The 24,622-nt window shown below is 41.8% G+C and overlaps 3 protein-coding genes across 6 annotated transcripts in view; 1 reads left to right on the forward strand and 2 right to left on the reverse strand.

The window, feature by feature from the left end:
- Positions 1–1,879: 1,879 nt before the first annotated feature.
- ccnj (cyclin J) lies at positions 1,880–6,546 on the reverse strand. Its single transcript, XM_085800546.1, has 6 exons — positions 6,408–6,546; positions 6,114–6,203; positions 5,211–5,421; positions 4,839–5,138; positions 3,706–3,865; positions 1,880–2,913 (listed from the first exon to the last, which is right to left on the reverse strand). Exons 2-6 carry the CDS (start codon positions 6,180–6,182, stop codon positions 2,562–2,564), a joined length of 1,092 nt encoding a protein of 363 aa, XP_085656672.1. The 5' UTR covers positions 6,183–6,203; positions 6,408–6,546; the 3' UTR covers positions 1,880–2,561.
- Positions 6,547–11,160: 4,614 nt separating this feature from the next.
- Positions 11,161–16,705, forward strand: znf518a (zinc finger protein 518A). Of its 2 annotated transcripts, none has more exons than XM_085800540.1 (3): positions 11,161–11,291; positions 12,173–14,414; positions 15,081–16,705. In XM_085800540.1, exons 2-3 carry the CDS (start codon positions 12,188–12,190, stop codon positions 15,728–15,730), a joined length of 2,877 nt encoding a protein of 958 aa, XP_085656666.1. In that variant the 5' UTR covers positions 11,161–11,291; positions 12,173–12,187; the 3' UTR covers positions 15,731–16,705. The 2 variants fall into 2 exon arrangements, with proteins under 2 accessions (XP_085656666.1, XP_085656664.1); XM_085800538.1 differs by lacking the exon at positions 11,161–11,291 and adding an exon at positions 11,566–11,710.
- A 455-nt stretch (positions 16,706–17,160) lies between these two features.
- blnk (B cell linker) overlaps positions 17,161–24,622 on the reverse strand; it is a 29,188-nt gene continuing 21,726 nt past the window's right edge. For 2 of the 3 annotated variants that reach the window (XM_085800541.1, XM_085800543.1), the window contains 19 exons: positions 23,702–23,745; positions 23,498–23,603; positions 23,097–23,200; positions 22,854–22,926; positions 22,688–22,771; positions 21,267–21,286; positions 21,155–21,177; positions 20,993–21,055; positions 20,803–20,830; positions 20,654–20,714; positions 20,411–20,471; positions 20,285–20,312; positions 20,117–20,147; positions 19,719–19,794; positions 19,580–19,608; positions 19,319–19,374; positions 19,141–19,224; positions 18,865–19,020; positions 17,161–17,679 (listed from right to left, as the gene is read on the reverse strand). In XM_085800541.1, the coding sequence (XP_085656667.1) occupies positions 17,563–17,679; positions 18,865–19,020; positions 19,141–19,224; positions 19,319–19,374; positions 19,580–19,608; positions 19,719–19,794; positions 20,117–20,147; positions 20,285–20,312; positions 20,411–20,471; positions 20,654–20,714; positions 20,803–20,830; positions 20,993–21,055; positions 21,155–21,177; positions 21,267–21,286; positions 22,688–22,771; positions 22,854–22,926; positions 23,097–23,200; positions 23,498–23,603; positions 23,702–23,745 (1,244 nt within the window). In that variant the 3' untranslated portion in view covers positions 17,161–17,562. The remainder of the gene's footprint in view (positions 17,680–18,864; positions 19,021–19,140; positions 19,225–19,318; positions 19,375–19,579; positions 19,609–19,718; positions 19,795–20,116; positions 20,148–20,284; positions 20,313–20,410; positions 20,472–20,653; positions 20,715–20,802; positions 20,831–20,992; positions 21,056–21,154; positions 21,178–21,266; positions 21,287–22,687; positions 22,772–22,853; positions 22,927–23,096; positions 23,201–23,497; positions 23,604–23,701; positions 23,746–24,622) is intronic. The other variant, XM_085800542.1, reaches the window with a different exon arrangement.

Consider the following 24,622-nt stretch of genomic DNA (forward strand, 5'->3'; position numbering starts at 1 on the left):
TATGTCAGATCCAAAATTGCCTCTGGCCTCCATGCCACTGCAGTGGGGACGTTTTGTGTCCGTCGTGTCAGAAACACTAAGTCATCAGGACCATGCAGGACACACGAGGGTCTGTTATTTCAATAAAATATAGTCGGCTGGTTCTGCTATGTCTGCTGCTATTGTGAACACTGGTGATAAGTAAATCAGTTGACAGGGCAGGGCAGGGTATTTTTTGTGACTCGCTGGTCTGTGAGTCAACAATATGCTTGGAGCCCTCTGTGTTTCAGTGGTGGGAGAGGTAACAGGCCAGATGCTTAACTGAAGTAAATGCAACAAAAGCACTATGTCAAAATGCTCTTTTACATAATCAATAGGCAGAAATACCCTTTTGTTTAATTAATTAAGATTGATGAGAAGAAATGAGCCAGTCCAGTGGGATCATTTCAACTTGTAAAGACGGAAATGAGCATCTTATATAAAGAACTATATACTATATAAAGAAAATACATTAAAGGGCTGTGACCTCATACTCATAGACATACACTAATTATGATTTAACCTCAATGTTTATAACAATAGAATAAAGAGATTTTCCATGTCCATATGTTAAAAGGGTTTTCTATGGAGTTTTTCCTCAGTTGATGTGAGGGTCTAAGGGCAGAGGATGTTGTTGTGATGCCATGTAAAGCCCTTTGAGACAAACTGTTTGTAAAAACGGGCTACACAAATAAAATTGCCTTGCCTTGCCATATAGCAGCAAAAAATAAAGCAGCATGAATTGCTCTCCACTGCCCATATCGAACAAGATTCAGCACAATGAATAATTGCCTGGCTTGGCTAAATGTAAAAAAAAAAAAAAGGTAACACTACTTGCTGGTTTGCTTTATCAGGCGTAATCAGCTAAAACCCCACAAATGCTTGATTATTTTACATCATTATTCATCATTATTTCTATTGCCACCAGTGCAAAACAGAGAATAGTTACATATTGAGCAATTGTTGTTTGGATCAGAAAATAGTACAATATGCTTTAAAATGTTAAGATATTGATGTTAGATGTACTTATTTACACGACCAAGAAGAGCACAGTATGAATATTATGAGATTCTTGTGTATAACAATGTTAAGTTCTCTGAAATGGAAAAGGACACAGGTGCTATGTTTGTATACATTTTTCTGCCTTTTTCTTTGTCATTGAACTGTTGAATGGTTCCTTTCCATTTAGCAAAAAAAAAAAAAGAAATTACAGAGCTTTTGTATGTATTACTTTTGTGTTGGTTCTTGTAAGACATGGGGTTGTGTTATGTGTCATATTTGAGTAAGAATGCTATGAATGTGAATTGTTGCATCTGTTTTTCATACATTGAAGTATTGTTTATGAAATTTAAGGGACCCGAGGAAGAGTGTCTTTTGTTCTACTGCAGCGGCTGATAAATTAAATAAATAGTTGAAGGTCAACATCACTGTGACATCATAATGTTCTGCACAAACACTCATATTGTGACTCAGGAAGTGAAGACTGTGACTAGATTTCCTTCAACGTGGCTGGTGGGTGGAGACAAACAACCATGTGGTGGTGATTCCAGTTTCCACTTACAAGAAGCTGGATTCCAAGAACCAAAAACAGACTATACACTGCATAACAATAACTTACACAGTAATTAAAGCAATCATATAGCCTACATGTAATTGAATTGAAGTATATATCCCTCTGAACTGCAGTAGTAGCCTATAAGTAGAATGAAGGGTGCAGCCTGCCCTCGCCCTACATCGGCTGGGATTGCTTCAGCCTCTGAAGCCCTTCATGGATAAGCAGTTTGGCTAATGGATGGAATTATAAGATAATATTCAAATCCTGAACCGTATGAAACAAAGACAGTACAGTGAGAAATTAATCTCAGTTCAACTAACACAGATTTGTATTTTATTTAAAACAATCATCATAGAAGTGCACAGCACTGACTGAAATCCTCTGTGTACAGAAGAGCAACAATTACACAAACAAATCGTGACATCTAGAGGAGTATTTTCCTTCCTAGTCTCCTAGACTTACAAATGACACTCAAAGAAAAAAAAAAAAATCAAGGTATAGAAAGCAGACACAAACTGTGCTTTTTTACATCAACCACAAATCCATGTAAATCCCTTTTGTTACTGCCCTTTAAACTTAGCATAGTAGTGGTCATAAAGACTGCAGGCACAAGTTCAAAATGTTCAATACTTCTGAGGTACTTAGGCTTACTTAAATACAAGACTTTTTGGTCTGTAGCTAAATTATACAGTAACACTAGTCAGTACAGTGGTGCAAACGCTGCCTTTAGTCAGCGCACAGATACATTCACTCCTCATATCTCAAACATCTTGGGAAAAAAAAAAAAACTCACACAGGCTTTCCACAGAAAATTACAGTATGCATATTGCACACTGCGCACATCTTATGGTTCAAAGTGCTGTACTAATCTCCTCAAGTCTCTTCAAATTAAAAACACTCTTTTTTTCCTTCAGTGTATTCTGTTGTGTTCAAGAGAAGCAGGTCATCACCTCTTTCTCTTTCCCCCCCCTCTCCACAGGTGAGGACATCATCTGTCAAAGCACGGCGCAGTGCAGGTGTAGTGCATGCTGACTTGGTAAGCCCTGTTGGTGATGCTGGACTTTGGATCCAGCGAGGCGGTGATGGCCTGGGTGCTGCCGTGCTGGGGGCCGTTGGGAGCCTGCAGGCTGCCGGTGGAGTGGCTGAGGTATGAGGCAGGCCTGTGGTTAGCCTGCTGAGGGAACTGAACACCTGGCCTGTGCAGGTACTGGGCCACAGTGGCTGTCTGGCCTGAACTGTGGTACAGCATCTGCTGCTGCTGCTGCTGCTGCTGCTGCTGGTGCTGGCCGGGCGGCTGGCACTTCTGCTTGTTGGCCTCTTTCACATCACTGTCATGTGCACTGGGTTGGCAAAAAGGACAGAATTGCAGTGTTGATTAATGAAAACATTCAGCACAGCACTGACTTGCTTTTTTTTTAACCTTTACTTAATCTTGAAAATCTTTGAGAGCAAGGAGTTTGTTATAAGTTTTAAACCGACCCAGAGACACAAGTGTCTGTAGTTTTAATGTTAGTTGTAAGTTATTCCAGGTGAATGCTGCAGAAAATCTAAAAGCAGTTCTTCCAAATGAAGTGTTTGTGGAATTTTGAGTGTCAACCAGTTACTTGAGCGAGTTGAGAATGGAGTATTAGACTAATATAACAAGGAGGTCATTTTTTTTTTTTTTTTTTTTTTTTACAATTTTCCAATTAAAGCTTTGTAGATAAAAAAAAGAAAAGAAGGGGCGGTGTGTGGCGCAGTGGTTAAGGCGGCCGCCCCATGTAGAGGCTATAGTCCTCAAGCAGGCGTCCCTGGTTCGAATCCCGTGTCGGGCAGACCTTACCTGCATGTCATTCCTCCTCTCTCTGCTTCCCCCTTTCCTGTCTATCTCTACTATGGCTATCAAATAAAGGCATAAAAAAAAGAAGCCAAAAAATATACTTTAGAAAGAAAAAGAAAATCTTGTTAAGTGTGTACCATGAACTGTTCAGGTTCCTTCTACTCCTGTTTTTCACTGTGCTAACTGTGTCTATGTACACTACTGGGAGCTGTCAACATCCATCTGCATCACTCTCAACCAAGTTCAACTCCTTTATCTGATTGACGTTGTTGACTACTGTAATTTGTTTTCTTTTATCAACGCAGATACATACACAAGTAGCTTCTCAGCACACGGTACGAGGGTCTCCCATGTGTAGCCTGTTAGTTGCTGCAGGCGGGGGGGCCACGTAGGGGACAGGTGGAGGATGAGGCGGGAGGCGGCCACACACGCAGCGGCCACCAGCGAGGGGGCAAAACACAAAAACACATGATCTGAGGGAAGAAGAAGAAGAAAAAAATCCACAATCCATGAGAACATGAGGCAGGAAACTGTATTCTTCTACAAAGTAAAAAAAAAATGCAATAACTTTTTAGTGTGTAGGCTTGAGGCTCAGCCAGAATCTGACTTTTTACCATATAAAATATTATTAGACCATAAAAGGTTTCATGAAAACAGCATATTACATTTTCTGTAACTACAAAACGGAGCTAAAACTAAAACAAATGGCAGTAAGTGCATTCTGGCTGTGGAGCCGGTGGATTTTTGCTTTGTGTTGCTGCCCAGACTCTAGTAACTTTACTCTGGTTTAGTGATTTGTGGGTTGTTGAAGCAGCTGTTGCTCTCGTTGCCTCTCTGCTGCAGAGAAAAAGACAACTGGACAGCTCCAGGAAGGCTGCTAAAGCTAGTTGGTGACATAGCATTGGCTAGCTTTAGTTTAGGCAACTTAATGTAGCCTACTCATTGCTCTTTTCTGTAGCTGAAAATGTATCATTTTTATGAATCTACATCTTGATAATTCAGGTGGTTATTCCAACCACATAAATCCAAACATGACAAAACATAAAAACCTAGCTGAAGTTCTGCTAAAGCTAACTAGCGTATCAGAGCAGTAGCTTACGACTCCACAGTTTTTCAATACACTGCATTGCTCTTGCATTCTGTTTTTGCTCTTCTATATTTTCTCAAATAAAACTCCTATAGGCTATAAAAAAGTAAACCTCTGTATTTTTGCTGTTTTTAACCTTTGTTAATAAATTTGTCTATCTGCTCTAGTGTTTGCTGGGAGTTTTTTGATTTTTTTTTTACCTCCGTAAACTCAGCTGTGTGATTTCATTTCAGAGATATGGAGGGTGACAGTTGAACATATAGGCCTATTTTCAATTAACTTTTCTCTAACTGACTCAGTTGAACTGCTTTACTAAATACTACAACTAGGGCTGAAATGTCATAAGAATTAAAAATTACCTTGCAGGGAAACTTCCAGGAAATAATCTGCATATTTGGCCATGTATAGTTTAGTTTTCTCCAGGCTGGTCATAGGCCAGCCGTCATGGAGGTCTCCCTCGTGCACAGCTATAGACAGGTAGTACTCTATGAAATGGGCGGCTGTGGGGAGGTACAGGTTCCACTGAAAGGTTTCAAGCAGGAGCAGCTCCATGTGTAACAAACCCTGCTTAGTCAGGACCAGGTTCATGGAGCTCATGCAGCCCAGGTTGTTCAGGAGCTCCAGCTTTGGAACCCGATCTTCCCTTTCCTCGAATTTACCTGCAGAAGGGAACACTGGAGGGTCACAACACATCAAAGGACACTGGGGTGTGATGTCGGTGACACACTTACTGGCTAACAGAAGACATGAGAGCGAGACGATGTGAAGCTGCTGCATCGTGACATCGTATCGGTCCATGAAGAGGTCCAGCAGGTAGACGGCCAGGTGTCTGGCTGCAGGACACAGTCTGAAGCGGTTGCTTACGATGGCGATGAGGTCCGCAAAGTATCGTCTCAAATTCAGCTGAGGGGACTGGCCTTTGTAGGATGGCAGCATGAGCTCCTGTCAGAGAACACACTGTAGTTGAGATCTCAGAGCACACTTTATACTCATTTAAGTCTAGATTAGTTACAATCTCTTATAAAAGTAAATATGCACCACACATAATACAACACGTTGAATACAAACACACAAATTAGAGCTAAACTGATCGATTATCTTGGCCAATATAGGACCATATTGACAGAATATGTAGGCTCGTAGAAAACTGTACTATAGAAATACTTAGAATCTGCCTCACATAATTCTGAGGCATTATCTCCATAATGCAGCTCTGCCCAGCGAGCAATGCCAAGTTTAGTTGCAAACTCCTTTTCTATTATAGCCTATACTGCAGGGACAGTTACAAATTTAAAGGATCCTTTATTTAAAATGTTTATATGCATTCATTTGAAAAATAGCCAACATGAGAATATTTTTTATTTGTTTTATCACCCTTTAAAGTTTCCCTTCTGACACACAGACACAGATTTGCAAAAAAGAAAAGAACAAGGTACAGAACACTGACACAAATTATTTTTGTTTACTGCCCTTTTAACTGAACATTGTAGTGGCCCTAAAAACAGAAAAACTGACACAATAAAAATGAAATAAGATTTTTTTTTGATGATGTCCTATTATAAACATTGAACTCATTGTAACTTTTTCCACGTCTGTTTTGGCAGCCATCACACAGGTCATTGTGTCCCACTCACTTTGAAGCGTAGCGACTGGTATATGTCTGCAGCCAGTTGTCCTCTCCACCATTGGTCCTCCAGCTCCATTGAACACGGCGCTTTGGAAACCTGTGGCAGGCAAATACAACCAGCTCATGCTGAAGGTGGAAAAGACACAATGACACACACATACCTCGACACAGTGTCATGCAACATCCACATAACTACAGTTCACAGTAGCGGATCAAGACTCGGTAGTAGGCTACTGTGATCGATCGCCTGTCGATTATTGTAAAACCTGTTAAAGTTGGCGGTTTGAAAGATGAGACTCACCCAAAGAGCACATACAGCGACTGTTCGGGTAGTTTCACTGAAGTAAACTTCAACTCAGACTATCCGAACATGCTTCCCCTCACTCATTGTTGTAGTGTTGTAGGCTCAGCTCAGCACGAGTTCAGCAAACGCTACTGTTGCATTCAAGTGCTATCGGAAACAATCACGGCAAGTTTTGAGCGCGTGAACAACGAGGCCTGTGGGTGAGAAAGAGGCGGAGAAATGAGACCGAGAAAAGCCAGAGTGGTGAACAGCACACAGCCGGAGGGATAAATAGCTCTACATATGTTTTCAAAGCTTTTTAATACAAAGCTGCATTCGGTCAAAGGATAACATTTTATGGCGATTTCATAGAAAGTAAAAACAAAAAAAGCACTGCATACAGACTCAATTCACTGCACGATTATAAACTACGTAAATTAACGGCTTTGTATGCCTACCAGGCCGTTTTAAATAGACAATAAGTAGTGTTAGAGTGAATTTCTGAGGTGAGCGATAATTTTCCGAGTTGCACCTGAAGGCACCCTTTCATTGCTCGGGCTGAGCTTGACACAGGACGCAGCCAATTACAAGTGAGTATAACAACTGTCAATATCCAATCGCTGCACGGCCTTCTGGCAGCCAGATGCAGCCAATATCCAATAACAGCGAATGGAAAGATTATGGCCCAATATCCCAGCAAGGAGAATTAACTGATGGAGGTCTGGGATTTAGTTTAATGAGGACACAATTACTGCTGATTGGGAATGTGATCAGACTTCAGGTTATTTCACTGTAACGGTCTGTTGGCATCAGGTTAGGTCCTTGATGTGAAAAAGTCTGAGAATCAAATTGAAGAAAAGATTATTAAAATTAATAATATTTAACTCCCAACATAGCCGAATTGAAACAAAGTAGGCCACAGCCATGCTGCATGTCGAGATCTAAACAGGATAATACACATAGGAGGTTACAAAGTGATCCTTTTTAAAGGCACACTCTTATTTGGGCGCAATGCAGTCAATCAGTTTAAATTGGGGCCATTTGATTTGAAATAAAATCTGTGGTAAGGCACTGAACATAGATTATCTTCTACTCATGATTATAAATAGGATCACACTTTAAAAGTAAGAAGAGAAAATTAGATTAATCAGATTTTGTTATACGTTCATATGGATATACTGTAGCTAGATTGAGAAAGATGGTCTGCTTGTTTTTTTGTGTGGTTTTATTTATTTTTTATATTCTCAGTTATCATTTAATAACATCCAGAGAAACTAATTTGTCACTGAAACTGTTTGTCTCTTGTCTTTTACACCGATCCACCTGAGCCCATACACAAGTGAATCTTTCTGTGTATAACATGCATAACTTACCCGTGAATTATGTCATAAATGTATGAAATATAGCACAAAACTCATATATGAGTGGGAGAAAATATGTGTGTGTGTGTGTGAGTCAAGGCATGTGGCTATATGAGTTACCCTCACACTGCTGTGATGGAAACGTCACCTCTTTTTGGTTCATTTCCTTCCCGCTGGGTCTGGTTTCACCCGCTCAGTCTGACTCTGGCCCCGTCCTAAGACATCGACAATAACAGTATTTGTAGTTAGTGAAATGTTTTCTCAAACATGCTTCTCCCCAGAAAAGAAGCCATGCATGTTTAATGTTGACAAAATGCTCGGAGTCATTTCAAATTCAAAATGGGTCAGTTTGCCCCAGCAGCGTAGCACAATTCAATTTGACCCAAATAGGTTAAAGCAACATCAAACGTTACACAATGGCTTCCCTGTCCTTCAAGAGAAAAAGGACTTTGATCTGATATGCTACTCCATGTCACCCCCAACAACTCAATTTGGTGATGACAGTTACCAGTATTTTTATATGTCATAAAGGAATAAAGAAATACAATATTCAGCTTAGAGTTTATATGGTGTGGTTGCAGCTATAGGGGATGATGTTGTATCTCAAGAAAATGAACTCTATTGAAACCTTTAAAGTAAAATAAATGTAGTTTTGGGTTACTCAATGCCACTTTATACAGACATTTATTGTTATTGACTATAAATTATGCTCTTTTTTATGTTTGTTGATGTTTGTTTGGACACTACAGTGACGATCTAGTGAATAAGACGTCATAGTTGTTCCATGTTGTGCTTAAATAATAAAGGCAGAGCAGTCCAGAGGTTGTGGCTGTGGTGGCTGGCAGGGGGTGAGTCTTAAGAGGATTGGATTGGTAATTCTATCTGCTCTGTGGTACAAGCTGTTGAAGTGGTGGGTTGTCTTGCTCTAAATGGATTGAAACCGTCTCCCAGAGGAGAGCAGAGGTGTCCCGGGTGGAGGGAACGCTGTCCTTTCTTTGCTTTTGTTCTCCCTGATGTGGTGTGGTCCTTCCCAGGGGAGTAGCAGACAGCCATTGACTTGCTCAGGAGGAGCGTGAACAACCCACTGCTGTTCTCTCTGTGAACAGTCCAGCAGAAATACCAAAGGAGAAGACTTCAACGCTCTGACTCAGTTATTGATATTACATTGGACTGGCGTGTAATGATTCCTGAGTGTTTGCAGAAGGAACCTTATCTTTGCAAGCGAGTGTTTGTGATGCCGAAGATCTTGAATGAGTCATCTGGTGTCTAAGTTTAAATCATTGATTTTTCTGCAGAACATCCCTGGTTCCTTGGCAACTCAAATGCTCATCTTTATCCTGTCTTAGTGTTAGGGTGGTTCTGCAAATTGTTGGCAGCACAACAGTTATTCTGCCCATATAAGATGCATATGATTTAATAGAAAGCCTGCTGAGTCCATCTATTGGCAACATGTGGATGAGGACAGTAGATGAGGACAGTAGTGGGAATAATACTTTGATCAATGAAATATAATGTGAGGTTAAATATGAAAATGACATGCTACATGATATACACCCGAGAATCTGGATGTAATAAAGTGTCTCACATTTACTGAACTCAAGCCCATGCAGGCAGCTATTTTTATGACTGTTATTGAACTATGGGGAGCTGCACTTCATTGTGTGTGTTTGTGAACTGCTGGACAGACACAAAGGGCATCCTGCCTCTCTCTATCACAGCAGAAGTGAGCTGTAGCTTTACTTCCCATATGTTCTGTAGCATATGAGTTTTACATCATTTACTTTACTTGCTTGGATTAATAGGGCACAGGTAGCCTACAACTGAGCATAGAAAATAAAACTCGTTTTAAAAAAAAAAAAGACGTTTTCCTCATTCAAAATCACTTATATCCTACATCAGTCTGCCCATATATTATTAGCTTTTCAAGTTTGTTATTGTGTAATATAGATTTTTGAGATGTCCACCTCTGTCATAATAGGCAAGGAAATGTGCTGTGTGGCCATAGTCGGACCTGTGGCTGGCCATACTACATCAGTTGACCTGTGGACTGTTCAAAAATCCTCTGTAGGCTACCTGTCAGTCAGGGTGTGCATGAGATCATGCTGTGTGTTATGGGAATGGGCTCTCACCACCCAATCATAACCAAACACCTCACCTCGGACTAACAAAACTTGAATAATTTTGGTTTTGGTTTGTTTCGCTTTAGACGGTGATTTCACACCCAGCCTGCCCAGAGAAGATGTTTGGTGGTAGGAAGACAGGTCCCAAATGACAGCAGATATTTAAAGCAGCAGCATCAGTCACAGGTTTTGAGAGACAGTGAAAGAGATTTACAGCCTCCTCACTGTTTACTACATCAGCCTCTCTTGTTAACCTGAGGGCAGTCACTTACCATCATCTCTGGAGGAGTGGGCTGAGGCTAACACCCTAAGAAAAACTGTCATTGCTTCATATTCTGTGGCTAATCTTTGTAAAGTTATGAGTGTTTTATACCGGGGGTGTCAAACTTTTAGTTCAGGGGCCACATACAGCACAATTTGATCGTAAGTGGGCCAGACAAGTATAACAAATTATAGCATTATAACATGAAAATTCTAAATTCTTCTCTTTGTTTTAGTGCAAAGAAGTACAGGTACAATATTAAGATGTTTACAGAACTATCCTTTCACAAAACATTATGAACAACCTGAAATTTCTCAATAACAATTATGTGCAATTTCAACTGTAGCCATGCCTCTTCTGTCACTTGGCGAATTCATCCTGCAGGCCAGATTGGACCCTCTGGCAGGCCGACTTTGGCCCATGGGCCGTTTACCCCTGTTTAATACTAAAGCACTCATACTTTAATACAAAAAGCAGAGGAATGTCACACTGAAGGTTCACATTTTTCTCTCAGTGTTCAGTTATTGTTCTACACACTCACAAAGTTAATTTCCTTTGTGTGATGCAGGAGCCTTTAAGGCTTTAGCCCCAAATCTTAGGCTATAATTCTCCACACTATTTAAATCATATATTATTTTATATTACTAGTAGTATAATAACATTTTGATATGAGACAACAAGCCCAGTTCACTTGGGTGTTGGTGGATATAGGCTAGCCTGCAGATTACTGCTGTGGCCTTTTTGTGCCTGTTACATTGTTGACCATCAGTCCACACTGACCCAAACTGTTATTTTTAAAGACAGTTACCAGCTGGTAGTAGACAGTCTTTGTTGTAGGCCTACCAAAACTGAACTGAGATGTAACATTGCAACGTCTTGGTGTCGTTTACATTGTGCTGACAGTGTACTTTATGCTGTTAATGGTATTCGTCATCCACTACATTCATATTGTAATGTATGTGTTTGCATAAAGACGGGTCGGAGTGGCTGCAGGCCGAGTCGAGGCTCAGTGCCTGTATGTGTGTGTCTGAGTGTGTATGTGTGTGTGTGTGTGTGCAGGCACCAGCTACAGGCTAAAGGAGCTCACAGGCTGTAATCCCCGGATGAGACCATCATGGCTGCCACTCGCTGAGCTGTCAAGCTCTCCACAAAAGAAAAGGTAAAAAACCGAGACAACTACATTAAAAACTACGACTGTGTTATTTATCTACACCGCCTGGTGCGTTCAGGTGCAGTAAGAACTCGATGCAATGTTAAAAAGTAGCTCCGGTGTAACTTTGTCGCTTCGCTTTTTATTCTCCAAGTTATTCCGTCTTTTCTAAGCTCTTGTGCGTCACGTTAATTCAAATCACTCAAACGTTATTTCAGTAAACGTTACAGCCGTTAGCTCGGTTACTAGGTAACCACGCGACTTTACACGCGAAGCTAAACGGAGCTTTAACGGGATCTCAGCGGGAGAGTTCGGTCTGAACTTTGCTGTTCCCGAGGCGTCTACAAAGGCAGTCTCATCACTTTGTTGTGGTCAAATCAAACTACACAATGGCCGCACGACTCGCCGATTATCCCGCTGCTAAAAAAGTCACAGCCAGCATCTTTCTGCTCTGTTTATCTGTGCATACGTCTGTTTATAGTTGGTTTAAAGTCGTTCCTTCACCACAGCGTGTTCAATAGTGTTATAAGCAGAGTATGAAGTTTGTCCAGTGTGAGCAGGTGAGTTTAGTGTAGTTTCCTGCACCTGGTTGCTGATAAGAATCCAAGTTCCTTGTTGTCTACATGTTGTTGGTTTGGTACATTATTACCTATGCAAAGGCAGGTTGGTGTGCAGCCAGCAACAGGTGGACCTGGAGTAAAATGGCATCAGACTGGGACTGTGTGTGTGGGTTCAGCGTGTAACTACAGTCCAGCACACAGAACATGCTGGGTCTGTTCAAAGCTTTTCATGAACAAAAGTGAATGAAACACACTCATTGAGTTGTTACATTCATCTTGAAGCTGCATTATTTTTTAGATGTGTGTGTTTTTCCCCCCCTGCACTTTCAGAAAGCTGGAAAAACCATGGATTCAATGGATTCCTCTGCAGCTACCTCCGCTGGAGATAATCAACTGTGTTTTAACAAGAGGACTAGAAACTGGCACAAACGGCTCCACCTCAGGAAGGCCGCCGTTCAGCCCCCAACTATGCAAAGTAAAGATAAGCGTGGACCAAAGAAGATAGCAGGAGAATGGGAGCAGACTAAAGTGTGGCCTTCATCAAAGAGGACCCCCCGGAAAGCACAACAGAGTGAGCACAGGACAAATGACGGCAGGAATACACTTCAGTTCACATGCTCTCAATGCAGGGACAACCTGGAATACGGTCCCAAAGACTTGGTGAGACACTTTGAGGAAAACCACAGGGGGAGCCCACCAGTCTTCCCCTGTCACATGTGTTCTTTTAACACACATGACTTCTCCTGTCTACAGGTTCATCTGTTAACCCACAAGGACACTTTTTCTAGTTGCATAATTTGTAAAGACAGCGTTCAGCGCACATGGCCTGAGTTCAGGGCACACCTGACAAAGTATCACTGCAAAAATGGCAAATACTCATGTGAAACTTGTCACAGATTCTCCACAGGTGATGTGGAGGTATTTTTAGAACACATTTGTGTGCACGGTTTAAGCCCGGAAGGAGCTAATGCTGATCTATCGCTGCCCACGAAGGACAAGAAACAGTTTGGGCCCAAAACAACCACTCAGACTTTACGTTGTCAGCTCTGTGGCTACGAGGCATCTCAGAAATGGTTGATTACTAAGCACGTTAAAGCTGTCCATGTTTGCCAGAATGGTAATCAGAGGAAGAAGAAGAAGGAGCTTCATTCCATAGCAATGAAACCAAAAGATCCCATCCCAAAAATGAAGCCTAGATTAACAAGAAGTGCAGTTAGGGAAATGTGCTGGCTGACACAGGACTGCCTGTCTCTGCCAGGGAGAGAATTCCTGGATAAATACTGCCATCTGTCAGATCCACAAACAACACTAGAGGAGACTCAACAGTTTTTGATGAAATCTGTCGCCGGGGAAAGTGGCGAGGAGAAATGGACCAAGGCTCTAAAGACTGTTTTGTCGAATGTCCCTCAAGATGTGAATCTTCACCCAAAGTCAGAGAACGGCATCATGTCGGACTCGTCGGATCTCACCGTCCTCACGGTCAAGAACAAGATCACCGTAGCTCAGCACGGTGCCGCTTACGCCAAAAGGTTGAGGAGGATGACCTCGTCGGAGAAAGACACCACGGCGCCCCCCGAAGGTGGCGCCGATGATGCCCGGAGTGTGGTCGACCAGAACGGGTGTCAGTCCAGTGTAAATGATCATATGCCTTCCCCACAGACCGAAACCAAACTACATAATGACATCTTGGTGTCGGCCCAGGCTGAGGCATCGGAGTGCACTCAGATGCAAGAAAACAGAGAGAATCAGGAATTAAAGACTGAAGACGTTGAGGAAGAAGCTAAAAAACACCAAGAACCTATGCACCAAGACGTGATTGATATCTCCAGTGAGCTGAAGCTGACGAACGAGAGTGCAGAGCAGACACCCGTTCATAGGGTCCCACCAAAAATTAAGAGACGGAAAAGAAGACGGAAAAGAAAGGCAGCGCCCAAGAGAGCAGATAAAAGATCATCAGGACAACCCTTAAAGATAGTGCTGAAGAAGAATCCCGTGAAGGAGAAGCAGTGGGTGTCCCAAAGCTCTTTGTCTCCATCAGGAGCCGGTGCCATGGACGACTGTCCTCACACAACAGTGGAGACGACAACGCAGCTTCTTCATGATGTGCCGCTCACGGAGGCTCAGCAGAAGAAATGGACCAAAGCTTCCAAGACCGACGCGTGTGATCCCGCCGAAGGAAATCTGCAATCGAACCCAGGAGAAGAACTCATCCCCAGTTGTGCCGCCGCGAAGCCGTCGGGGTCTAAAAATATGGCTGAAAATGAGGCTGGCATGCTGGAAGGCCCGCCGTCGAGCCACCAAGAAACGCGAGATGACTCGGAGAAGTCGCAGCAGTTTGCAGAAACGGAGGTCGACGAGGGAAGTTCAGCTGCTGAGACGGGACGGTCCGCCTCGACGGGTGAAGCGGAGATGTCCCCCGAGAACGTAGCGCTGCCGCAAACATCAGGCGGCGACCGCGGCGGCGGAATGGACCACCATGTGTCTGACAGTGAGAGGAGCTCAGCAGCTGCTGCAGCGGCTCCTCATTGCAGTTACACACAGTCTGTTTCCCAACCTGTTATTACACCACAGGGTAAGAGTGCAAATTACAGTTTCTACACAGACTTTATGGTTAAAGTTTTAATAAGCAGTGGTACTTCATGCATTTTAACATTTTTTTTTTAACCCTCCTGTTGTCCACCTGGGTCAAGGAAGGAAGGCAGGAAGGACGAAGAGAAAGATGGGAGGAAAGAAGGAAAGGAAAGAGGGAAGGAAAGATAGATGGAGGGAGGGAACAGATTAGGTCAATTGGGTCAAAAAGTAAGGAAGAAGTAAGGAAGAAGGGAAGGAAGGAAGGAAATAAGGGAGGGAGAGAGGGAAAATGGATTGTGGAAAGAAGGAAAGGGAAAAAGGAAGGAAAGAAAGATGGAGTGAGGGAACAGATTCGTTCAAGAAGAAAGAAGGGAGGAAAGAAGGAAGGGGAAAAGGAAGGAAAGAAAGATGGAGGGTCAATTGGATCAAAAGAGGAAGGAAGAAGGAGTAAGGATGAATAGAAGGAAGGAAGGAAGGGAAAAGGATTGTGGAAAGAAGGAAAGGAGAAAGGAAGGAAGGATGGAGGAAGGGAACAGATAGGCTCAATTTGACCCAGAAGGACAACAGGAGGGTTAAATTTCACACTTTGAGAACCTGTATGTTTATAAATTATCTTGAAATAACTATTTTAACCTTTTTTTTTTTTTTTTTTTTTTAAATCTTATAGGTAAGGTGAATCTGGAAGATGCAAATGTTGCTCTCTGTGTGGAGCAACAAGAGACAGAAGTGCCTGCAGACGCTCTCCCGAGCAGCAACCATTTGCCCGTGGGGGAAGCCATCCAACAGGAGCCCTCGCCAGCCTCCGGGCGTCGGTGGCAACCGGCCCCAAAAAGCCAGGAGAGGACCCTGAAGCTAGTAGCCATAAATCCCTCTCAGCTGGTGAAGCGTCCAGCAGGAGACCAGCCCGTCGTGGTGCTAAATCATCCAGATGCCGACATCCCCGAGGTGGCCAGGATCATGGAGGCGGTGAACAGGTACAGAGGGGAGGTGCAGAAGGTCACGCTGTCCCGCAGGACTCTGAAGGCCCTCTCGGCCGCGAACAGCGAGGGCCCCGAGACTAATGAGCCCACGGACGACCCCGACTCGGCGGGGCCCGGCAATAACTCCGTACAGGAGCGATTCGTTTTGAAGATGAAGTTTCGCAGGTTGAGCAGGAAAAAGTACGAGGTGGTGGGAGTGGTCTCTCCGAGCAGGGACGTGGCCACGGAGTTTCGCTGCTGGTTTTGCGGCCGGATCTTTGTGAGCCAGGAAATGTGGATGCTTCATCGGCAGCGACATCTGATGGAGTGGAGAAGGCCAAACTGTGAAAACTCTTGAATGTCGCACACACTGGATGAAAAACAACAACAAACAAAAAACACTTGTCTGGAAAAAGACAATGTTGCAATACAACAAAACAATAATGGAAATCATGATATCCAATCTCCTCAGTTTTTTAAGGTCTTAATTAAGAGTGTTTTTTTTTCTTTTGTTTTGTTTTGAGGAGAATCAAATCATGGAGGGTTCATGTTCTCAGGGTAATTTGAACATTTACCTTTGTCTCTGTCCCAGTCTCAGTAGCTTGATACAAACTCTTTCTACAGCCACAAGGACGTGGAGTTGACAATTTACTTGTTTGTATTTTTAATTTTTAATTTTGTCTACGCAATAGCTTTATTTAAGGTGATTTAAGTACACTGTTGTATGGAATCTTGTATAGAACACTGTCATGTATATTTGCCATACCATCTTATGGATCAGTTTATGTACGGGTAGGCTATACAGTGTGGTAGCTATAATATTTATGTTTTTGGAATGGGACGCAGAGACCCACAGGTTACTCAGATATACCAAAACTGTGTTTAAAAAAAACCAACAAAAAAAAAGACAATAAGCTGTTTTATTCAACATTTATTTATGACTCTAGGTCTAGTCTTTATATACTTTACTTTGTGTTTTCTTTTTGGCCTTTGGATGGAAATCAGTGAATTTGTACATTTTTTGTATAAACTTCCAAATTATGTTTAAATCTCTAAGAGGAATATTTTCATGCTTTCACTCAATGGGAGCAGATACCGTTGAAGAGGATTAATTTTAAAACATAAACCCGTGTTTGTGATGTAGATCAAATACTTGGATTTTTAAAGATTAAGAGGCCTGGATGATTTTTTTTTTTTTTCTTCCATTTATTTTGTTCTCAACGAGTTTCCTCTCGTTTGACTTGAAATGATAATCTTATCTTTTAATTGCACTATGAAAGGAGGATTTATATTTCCTGTTACCTCACCTTATCAGGCCTGAACCTTTTGACAATCTCAACTAGAGTCCTACTGTGGCGAAACATTTCCTTACGCAGCCATGATCCCTCAGTATTCACAGCAAAGGGAACTGTGGCTCCTCTTTGTGTGAATGTGTGCGTGAGAGAGAGAGTGAGAGTGTGTGTGTCTAAGTCAAGATTTACCTAAGTTGTGCATGTATTCCCAGCTCTGGAGTGTCAGAAACTGAGTGCGTCTGTGTATGTATATCGCTATATACACATACGCTGTATATATACTTTTTCAATTTAGATAAAAGATTTATAATTGTATATAGTCCAGCTAGAGGTACTGTAAAATATTACCAGAGAATTTTCACCAAGTGCCTAGGAGTTTTTGTTATGCAACAGATGTGCATGAGTATGATAGCATTACTTGTTGAACGGAGAATAAATGAAGCCGTTGTCATTTCTTGGTTGTATTTTTGTGATAACAGAAGATGTGAGTTGAATAATGCAACACAAGAAAAGAGTTTTATTAAAACAAAATATACAACTTTGCAATTTTTTCCCCCCCTCTTTAAAGTACTGCTGTCATAAGTGAATTATTTGTCTACCTGCTTCCCTCTGCTACAGCAACACTGTCTCATTCCTTGCATTCATTTTTAATACACTTTTTACTGACGAGAGCATTAAAATATTTTTAATAAAACATGAGTTAAAAAGTCTTCTGAGTCAGTGCTACTTGAGCTCTGCATGGCCAGCAGTGCAGCCAGAGTCCAGCAAACAGGCCGTGTGAGCAGCACCTCCAGTTCCCAGTGGAGGGGGGGGGGGGGCATCACCACATCACCACATCACCTCTGTGAAACGTCTGGACGGTAAACGCAGCAGGTCGCTCGGCTGTTTGCCGGCATGTTTAAGGCTTCATGGGGAAGCACAGCCTGGTAGCATCCTTGGTGTTGCTCTGGCCATCGATCAGCACCAGAGGGGTCCTCTGATGGTTCTCGATGATGTTGGAGACGCTGCTGAAATACTGGAGGAAAAAAAAAGAAAAGACGGATGAGTGGATTGTTTAAAACACTAAATCTCTATTGATCCCTTTCTAATCAGCTCCAATTTGACTTGTCTTTGAATGCCACTTTCTAAAATGACTTTCAAAGCTGATTTAACAGTTGTTCTGAGCTAATGCATATTAGGTGATTTATGACAGTTATCTGTATGATGCCACACACCCATTTCCCATTATTAGATAAAGTAAGCCACTATCTTTTCCAGCTAACCCAAGTAGTAGTATGAGTTGATTAAATTCAAACACTATCATTTCCCTCTGAGTTTCAGCTTCCCTATATGTTCACTGTTAGTTAGGCACCAAACCTGCAAAGTTTTCCAGTGCCAGGAAAACATAATAACAGAATAACACTGAATTAAAATGTTCATTACAACAAGCTTTCTAAACAAACTGCACCGCACATTTTAACATCACAGCGGGACAAGCACGGACATCAACAATGGAACATTGATAGCTGATTTCCATTTAGCTGCTTCAGTTTTAGGTTCCTGGTACTGTGCGTGCCAGCTCCCTAGCTGTGTCTAAAATTACATCCTATTTTCTTTATGGTGCGCCCATATTTACTGTTTTCCATTTAATTTGAGTGTTTGAATCCTGAGTGTGAAATTACCTTCAGGAATGACCATAACAGATGATGATCATAATGATCCCTGCTAACGACCTCACAATAAATACAGCTCTGTGGCTACGGTCACACTGAGACACTAACAGACTTGTTGTCACTGTCTGATGCAGGTATATATTTGATCATAATAAAACTTGCAGTAAAACCCACCTCACCCAGTTTTAAGGAATGATTACATTGTAAAATTTACATGGCTTTGAATTTAAGTGCGTTTTCTGTTGCTTGTTTAACTCTCGACTGCAAAAGTAGTTTACCCTTGGGTATCAATAAAGTAACCTGAACCTGAACCTGAACCTGTTTCAAGGCCTTTTCATTCTGTATAGAGTTTAGGTTAAAACATAAGTCAAACAATAATACTTTAAAAACCAACAGTTGTGGCCAAACTTTACCCAGCATTTTGTAAAAACTTTATTACCCAGGGGGGCAGACTTGAAACAGCTCTTTTTTTTAAGCATATTGGGCAAATCCTAGATTAAACCCTCCAAATTCCAGGGTGTTGACCATGAGACGCTCGCCACTCCTACCTCCTCTCCTCTCTTCTGTCGTCCCAGTGCATACTGCTGAGTGTTTGGTATGAAGCGGATCGGTATGTTGTACACTCTGCCGTTGTAAAACACCACTAAAGTGTAGGGCTGATGTATGTCGTGACCCGAGCTCTTCCTCACCATAAACGCCCCGTCCTGAAACACAAAGCACAAAGCACAAAGCACTCACAGTCACAACCAGCGGGGAGTCATGGGAAATAATCCATGTAATGCTCTGTTGGATTAACAAAAGATAAAAAACAAAACAATTCTCACTTTATTTGAGCGAAACAAAACGTCGTCAGCAGTCTTGCGGTCACATGAACTGGCATACCAGGGTTTGTTATAGACATCTGCATCCTGGGAGGTCCAAATCATTTTTTGAACGTGTTATTATGCAATATGTTGACTCATTTGACATTTGAGTTGTACAATGTCATGTTTTATGTAGTACCTTATCTTCATCTAGGGGCTGGTTATCAGCAGGAAAATGTTGTCTGTCAGTTGGTTCTGAGACATAAGAGACAAAACATTATGATTTGATGTAACGAAGACTTTACAGGGTGGTCACTTTTAAAGTAATAAAGCACACAGGGGTTACAAATGTGCAAACACTTAATGTCTAAATTTGTGCTTCTTATTGTTATGTACCGGTAAGGTATGTATAAAAAAACTTCAGTGGGAATGGTCACACATACACATACACTGAACTTACTGAGGGAGGTAAACTGTGGAAGAAGAATCCTGCAATAGAAACCACAAACAGAACACACCAGGGTAAATATACCACGCACAGCAGAAATGCACAATGTCAGTACAGTGCACAGTTTCAAACCGCATGTTTCAGTTCTTACTTGGGTCGATTCAAGTCCAATGTAAAAGCCTTTGGAGGAACCTTGTGGTCAGTTTGCATCATAGGCAACGTTTGACCTGTTGAAACCCACACATACGCACATTAATCTGCTATCAAGTAAAACACGAAACTTTCAAGTGCAGCATATGTATGTATCAGTGTACGTAAGATCATCATGGGATAGGCTACTAAAAGTCCGCAGCTGGACCACATTATTACCTCCACATGGAGAATGAATCTACATAAAACCCACAGAGAAAATGAAATGCATACTGGTAACATTTCAATGTGGGAATGAGAGGTTCAGAGGAATAGACTGCACTAACTGGCTGATTATAGAGTCTTTAATAAACGCTCCCTCTGGTGCAACTAATAATGCAAATTATTGCAAACACTTACTTTCAAATTCCCTTGGCTTTAAATCCGGCTTCTGTAACAGACAGACAGTCACATTTAGTTTTATTGTGTGTTATTTTCTGGATCATTCACCATCAGTTTATCATATGAATGACATGTCTATAATAAAATGAGTGATATTCTGTGTTATTTGGTATGAAAACACCCTACCGGTTTTACAGGGGGTTTTGGTGACCTCCTGAGAGAAAAATTAGATCAGACAACTGGTTACTTCCTGTCTTACTCAATATTTATACAGTAGCCTATTCATACACATGTCAGATAAGTGAGACTTACTCTCTGGGTGAAGGTCTGGGTAGGAGTGGAGGACGACTATCTGCAGGTTTATCATGGGAACCTTGAGAAGCACATAATCCAGAGATATTGTAGGTGATTTACCAGGTGTTAACTGTGGAGGATCTGTTATTCCTGTGCAACTGTCTTGCCACTAGATGGCGCATCGTGCTCAAATAATTCACAGCAGAGTTCAGAATGCAAATCAAAGAGATGGAGGAAGAGCATGTTTGATTTAATACTCACCATCATCTACATCACACACTTCATATTCATCCTCACCCGTGGGCTCCTGGACCTGAAAAGACTAAATAAATAAATAAATAAAGAGATCAGTGTCATTGTGAACATGCAGCACACACCAAACCTCATTAAGAAATCAAATCATCACTTACAGGAGGGGGAGATCTCCTCATATTCACTCTAGAAGTAACAACAACTTATTGTTAGTGTAGTAAAAGCAAAGCAAACTGTAAAGGACGTTACAGGGATCTATTTAACAGACTGGAAGTAGATAAATTGTATTTCCAAATCTGACATCTCTCAGGCCTCTACATGACGTCAGTGTTGTCTGTCGTAGCCTACCTGGGGCTGGGTTTGGGTGGAAAAATGTGGGACTGGGACTGTGTCGTGGGGATTGGGCACAGTCTGAAAGACAGAGCAAGGAAAAGTTTAGTCTCAGCCTCTAGTTGTTGTGACTGAAACTCTGCAACTTAAGGGACTGAATAAATATAGTGTCAGACTGACCTGCTTGCAGGAGGAGACATCTCCTGTAATGATGCCATAAAATGTAATCAGCTTTTAATTCGCATTATGAAAAAAAAACTTTAAAATGCTTGTAAATTTTGTAACAACTTACCTCAGGAACTTCATAAAAATCTGAAAATACAACCAAAGCCAAAATTAGGCAGGGCCCAGAGCCACAAAAGCCTGCATTTTTACACCCAGCTGCATGTTTGTATATGCGGACTTGGTCCGCTCTCACTCTGTATTCGTAGGGGACGGAAATGGGAGTTGATAGTAGAAGGTCGGGACTTCACGTGACTCGGTTTGTTTGCACCGCCACGCGGGCAGGAAAAGCGTTAGCTAAACAAGTGTCAGTGCTGATCTTTTTACAGTCTATGGTGCTGATTTGATTTCAAGCTGCGCTTTAAATCCACGGGAAATTGAGCTATATTTCCCCAAAGTCGATTAATTAAACGTAGCAGACCCTTGGGTGCTTTTCACAAGCCGGAATGGACGATATTCCAGACCTCCCGACTTCTAACGTTACAGCTAAACTGGATGGAAACAAGTTCTGGATGGGAACAAGTGGACACAATGCACCTGGCCTCATGATTGGACTCTACCGGCTAAAGAAGCGCTGTCTTGACAGGGTAAGTGTCACTTAGCATAACACAACATTAGCCTACGTTAGCATAACGTTAAGCTATGGGCAGTGTAGTAACATTTATGTTAATTGATAACTTGTATGTTAACTAGTGATGTAATTTGCTAAGAAATAAGCACGTTAGTACACTGTGTATGTTTTATTACGTTTTATGGCAGCTGTCCACTTTTGCTGGCTTAAAGGGATAGTTCAACATTTTGGCAAAATCGCCTATTGCCATAATTGCATAAAATTCAAACTAATCAAATATGGAGTGGGCCGATCATTCTACTGGTTAGGTTACATTATTTCATTGCATGGTGTGCAGGTCACAACTTGTCCACAAGAGTGTTTTGGAGTTGTTGGATTGTGTATTTGAGTTTGATGAGGGACAGGGCACCTGTACCGTTCACCTCCATTATGTTCTCTGCGTCTCTGCCCTGCAGATCTCAAAACAACATGCACCGATAAAGGTAATGCAAATTTGCCAAAATGTTAAAATATCCCTTTAAGATAAAAAGCTCTCCCCTTTATTCGCCCCTGACCTATCTGGCACCATGGGGCACAAGTAGCTAAGCGTGCATTCCAGCCAAAATGGCTTATTTTGACAATTACGAGGTCAATAGATTAAAATGTAGCCTAATTCAGAAGATGGGCCTTCCCCCTGTAAACTTTATATTAATCCTCTATTTTCTACATGGTGTCCACTAATTGCTACCAGATGATGACGCCTAAAGACTTTAGTGGTTCCCTTGTGACATTTACTCAAGACCAAAACATCACAATCATGGTGACGTAGGCCTAGATGTTTTGTTTGGACCACATTATACATTCAACACAGGGTTTAGCTGCAGGACAGTTGGTGAACAGATGGAGTTGTGGATTTACATCATGTTTGTTGTTGTACCTACCAGGACTGGGTGGACGTTCTAGTTTAGGTGTAGGCAACAAGGGGCGTTCTCTGCCTGCTCTGCTCCCAGCATGCATCATGTGATCTGAAGAGAGGCATGACACTGTATTATCTTAATTATTTGACATTTTAGTCTTTTTTCTTCTTTATCTGGCTGTGTCTCTTACTGGCAGGTGGATTCTCTGCAGGTTCTATGTAGTTGTCATCATCATTGCTGCCGTCTGGACTGATGTAGTCTTCCTGGAAAACAATAGGTTGTGAAATAAAGCGTCACGTCAGGGCTTAACATTCGATGGAAGCAGTTAACCAAGACACAGGATGTGTTATCCACAAATAAGAGGAAGCATCAGCCTCAGACATGCCTATGGTATAGCTAGTATTTATGTAACTTTGAGTAAACGCTGCTTTACTTCGTCAGTTGCCATGTGGCTGGGCTCAGGGGGCAGTTGTCTTGATGTTTTGTCGGGGCGGAGGGGCTTCCTGGGTGGTCTGCTGGGTCGGTTATGGCAGCTGTCTGGAAAGGAGAAGCAGGACATAAGCATTTGCATGAAGCACTATTCAGTTGCCTTCTGTGTTTTGTGGCTTTGGGTGAACTGTGTGTCTTGAAGAAGCTCAATGAACCAATTCCACTTTTGGGGAGGGGAGTAATAACAGAAGAAGGGGAAACTATGAAACATATAGAAACTCAACATGTGCAAGTTTTGCTGACTGCATCACAAGTTCATGGACAACATTTCTACATATTCATATCGATGAAATAGGAAGGAAAAAACAAAAAACTGTGCCTATCGTACATATGACAGGTACTTACCGAGGTACTCCCCCCTTGGGAAGGAAGCAGGGGTGTTGGGCAGGGCTCTGTGGCTGGGTGGAGGCTCATAGTTGTCCTCATGTTGATCCTCAAACGTGTCATTATCCTGGGAACAACATACCTACAGTGTTTTAAACAAACATCTCAGACATAAACAACAGGTGGTTAAATTACTTATAATTTGCTTTTTCCCTCCCAACTTACGTAATCAGGGTCTGACAGGTCTTCATCACTGTCCCTTACATTGTCTGCAGATAGAAATGTAAATGGGGGTTTCAGTGGAAAGAGGGAAATGCATTATGAGTCAGAGATGGGTTCAAATGTTTGAAAGCAAACATCTGAAGTGTGATATTCATAAAATCCAGCTGTCTAGAACATGCTAAAGAGCAGCAATAGAGGGGGGGGGGGTGGTGGTTAACAAAGTCCCAGCAGGTCTGTTGAGGAACCAGCAGAGCGTGTCTCCTCACTTCTGGAACGGCTGAAGTATCTCTATATATGTGATTGTATTGCAATTTGTATGATCTAATTTGAACAGAAGTTACACGTAATTGAGCACAGCATGGTCGTCAAAACAACATCTGGAAACAGCTGAGGTGATGTCTGTGTGTATATATAGTATGAATATTTTGAAGCTGAACTGCAAGCAGTGGAACTGTGTTAAAGATCATACGAACCGTTCTTAAGAACAAATTTGTTCTTAAGCCCTATAAGTTTTTACGAAGATTGTGGCATTCATGAATGTTTTCTTATCCAGAATTTGTTCTTAACTAAGAACAAAATCTACGAACAGTCAGGAGCATACTTAGTACGCACTTTTAAGTGCTGAGTCTTGTGCAAAAATAACCGATTAGCCTATAGTGTTTTATTCTGTTCTGTATGATATTATATGATTTGAATAAGAATTATTTTCTTATCTTTTATGATTTTAATAATCATATATATTAATAATAATGACACTTTTTTTCTTCCTAATTGCGGGCTGCAACGGTGCGCTCACTGTAAGTGTTCACACTACACACAACTGTTTTTTTTTTCATCAACCGTAGTAGTGCAACGGATCAACAGCGATCCGTTGCACTACTGGAATCATATGTGATAATAATATGATGATATTTATGATGGCAC

Source organism: Trachurus japonicus, chromosome 15 (genome assembly GCF_045865225.1).
Source record: "Trachurus japonicus isolate A0001 chromosome 15, Traja_1.0".
Classification (NCBI taxonomy): Eukaryota; Metazoa; Chordata; class Actinopteri; order Carangiformes; family Carangidae; genus Trachurus; species Trachurus japonicus.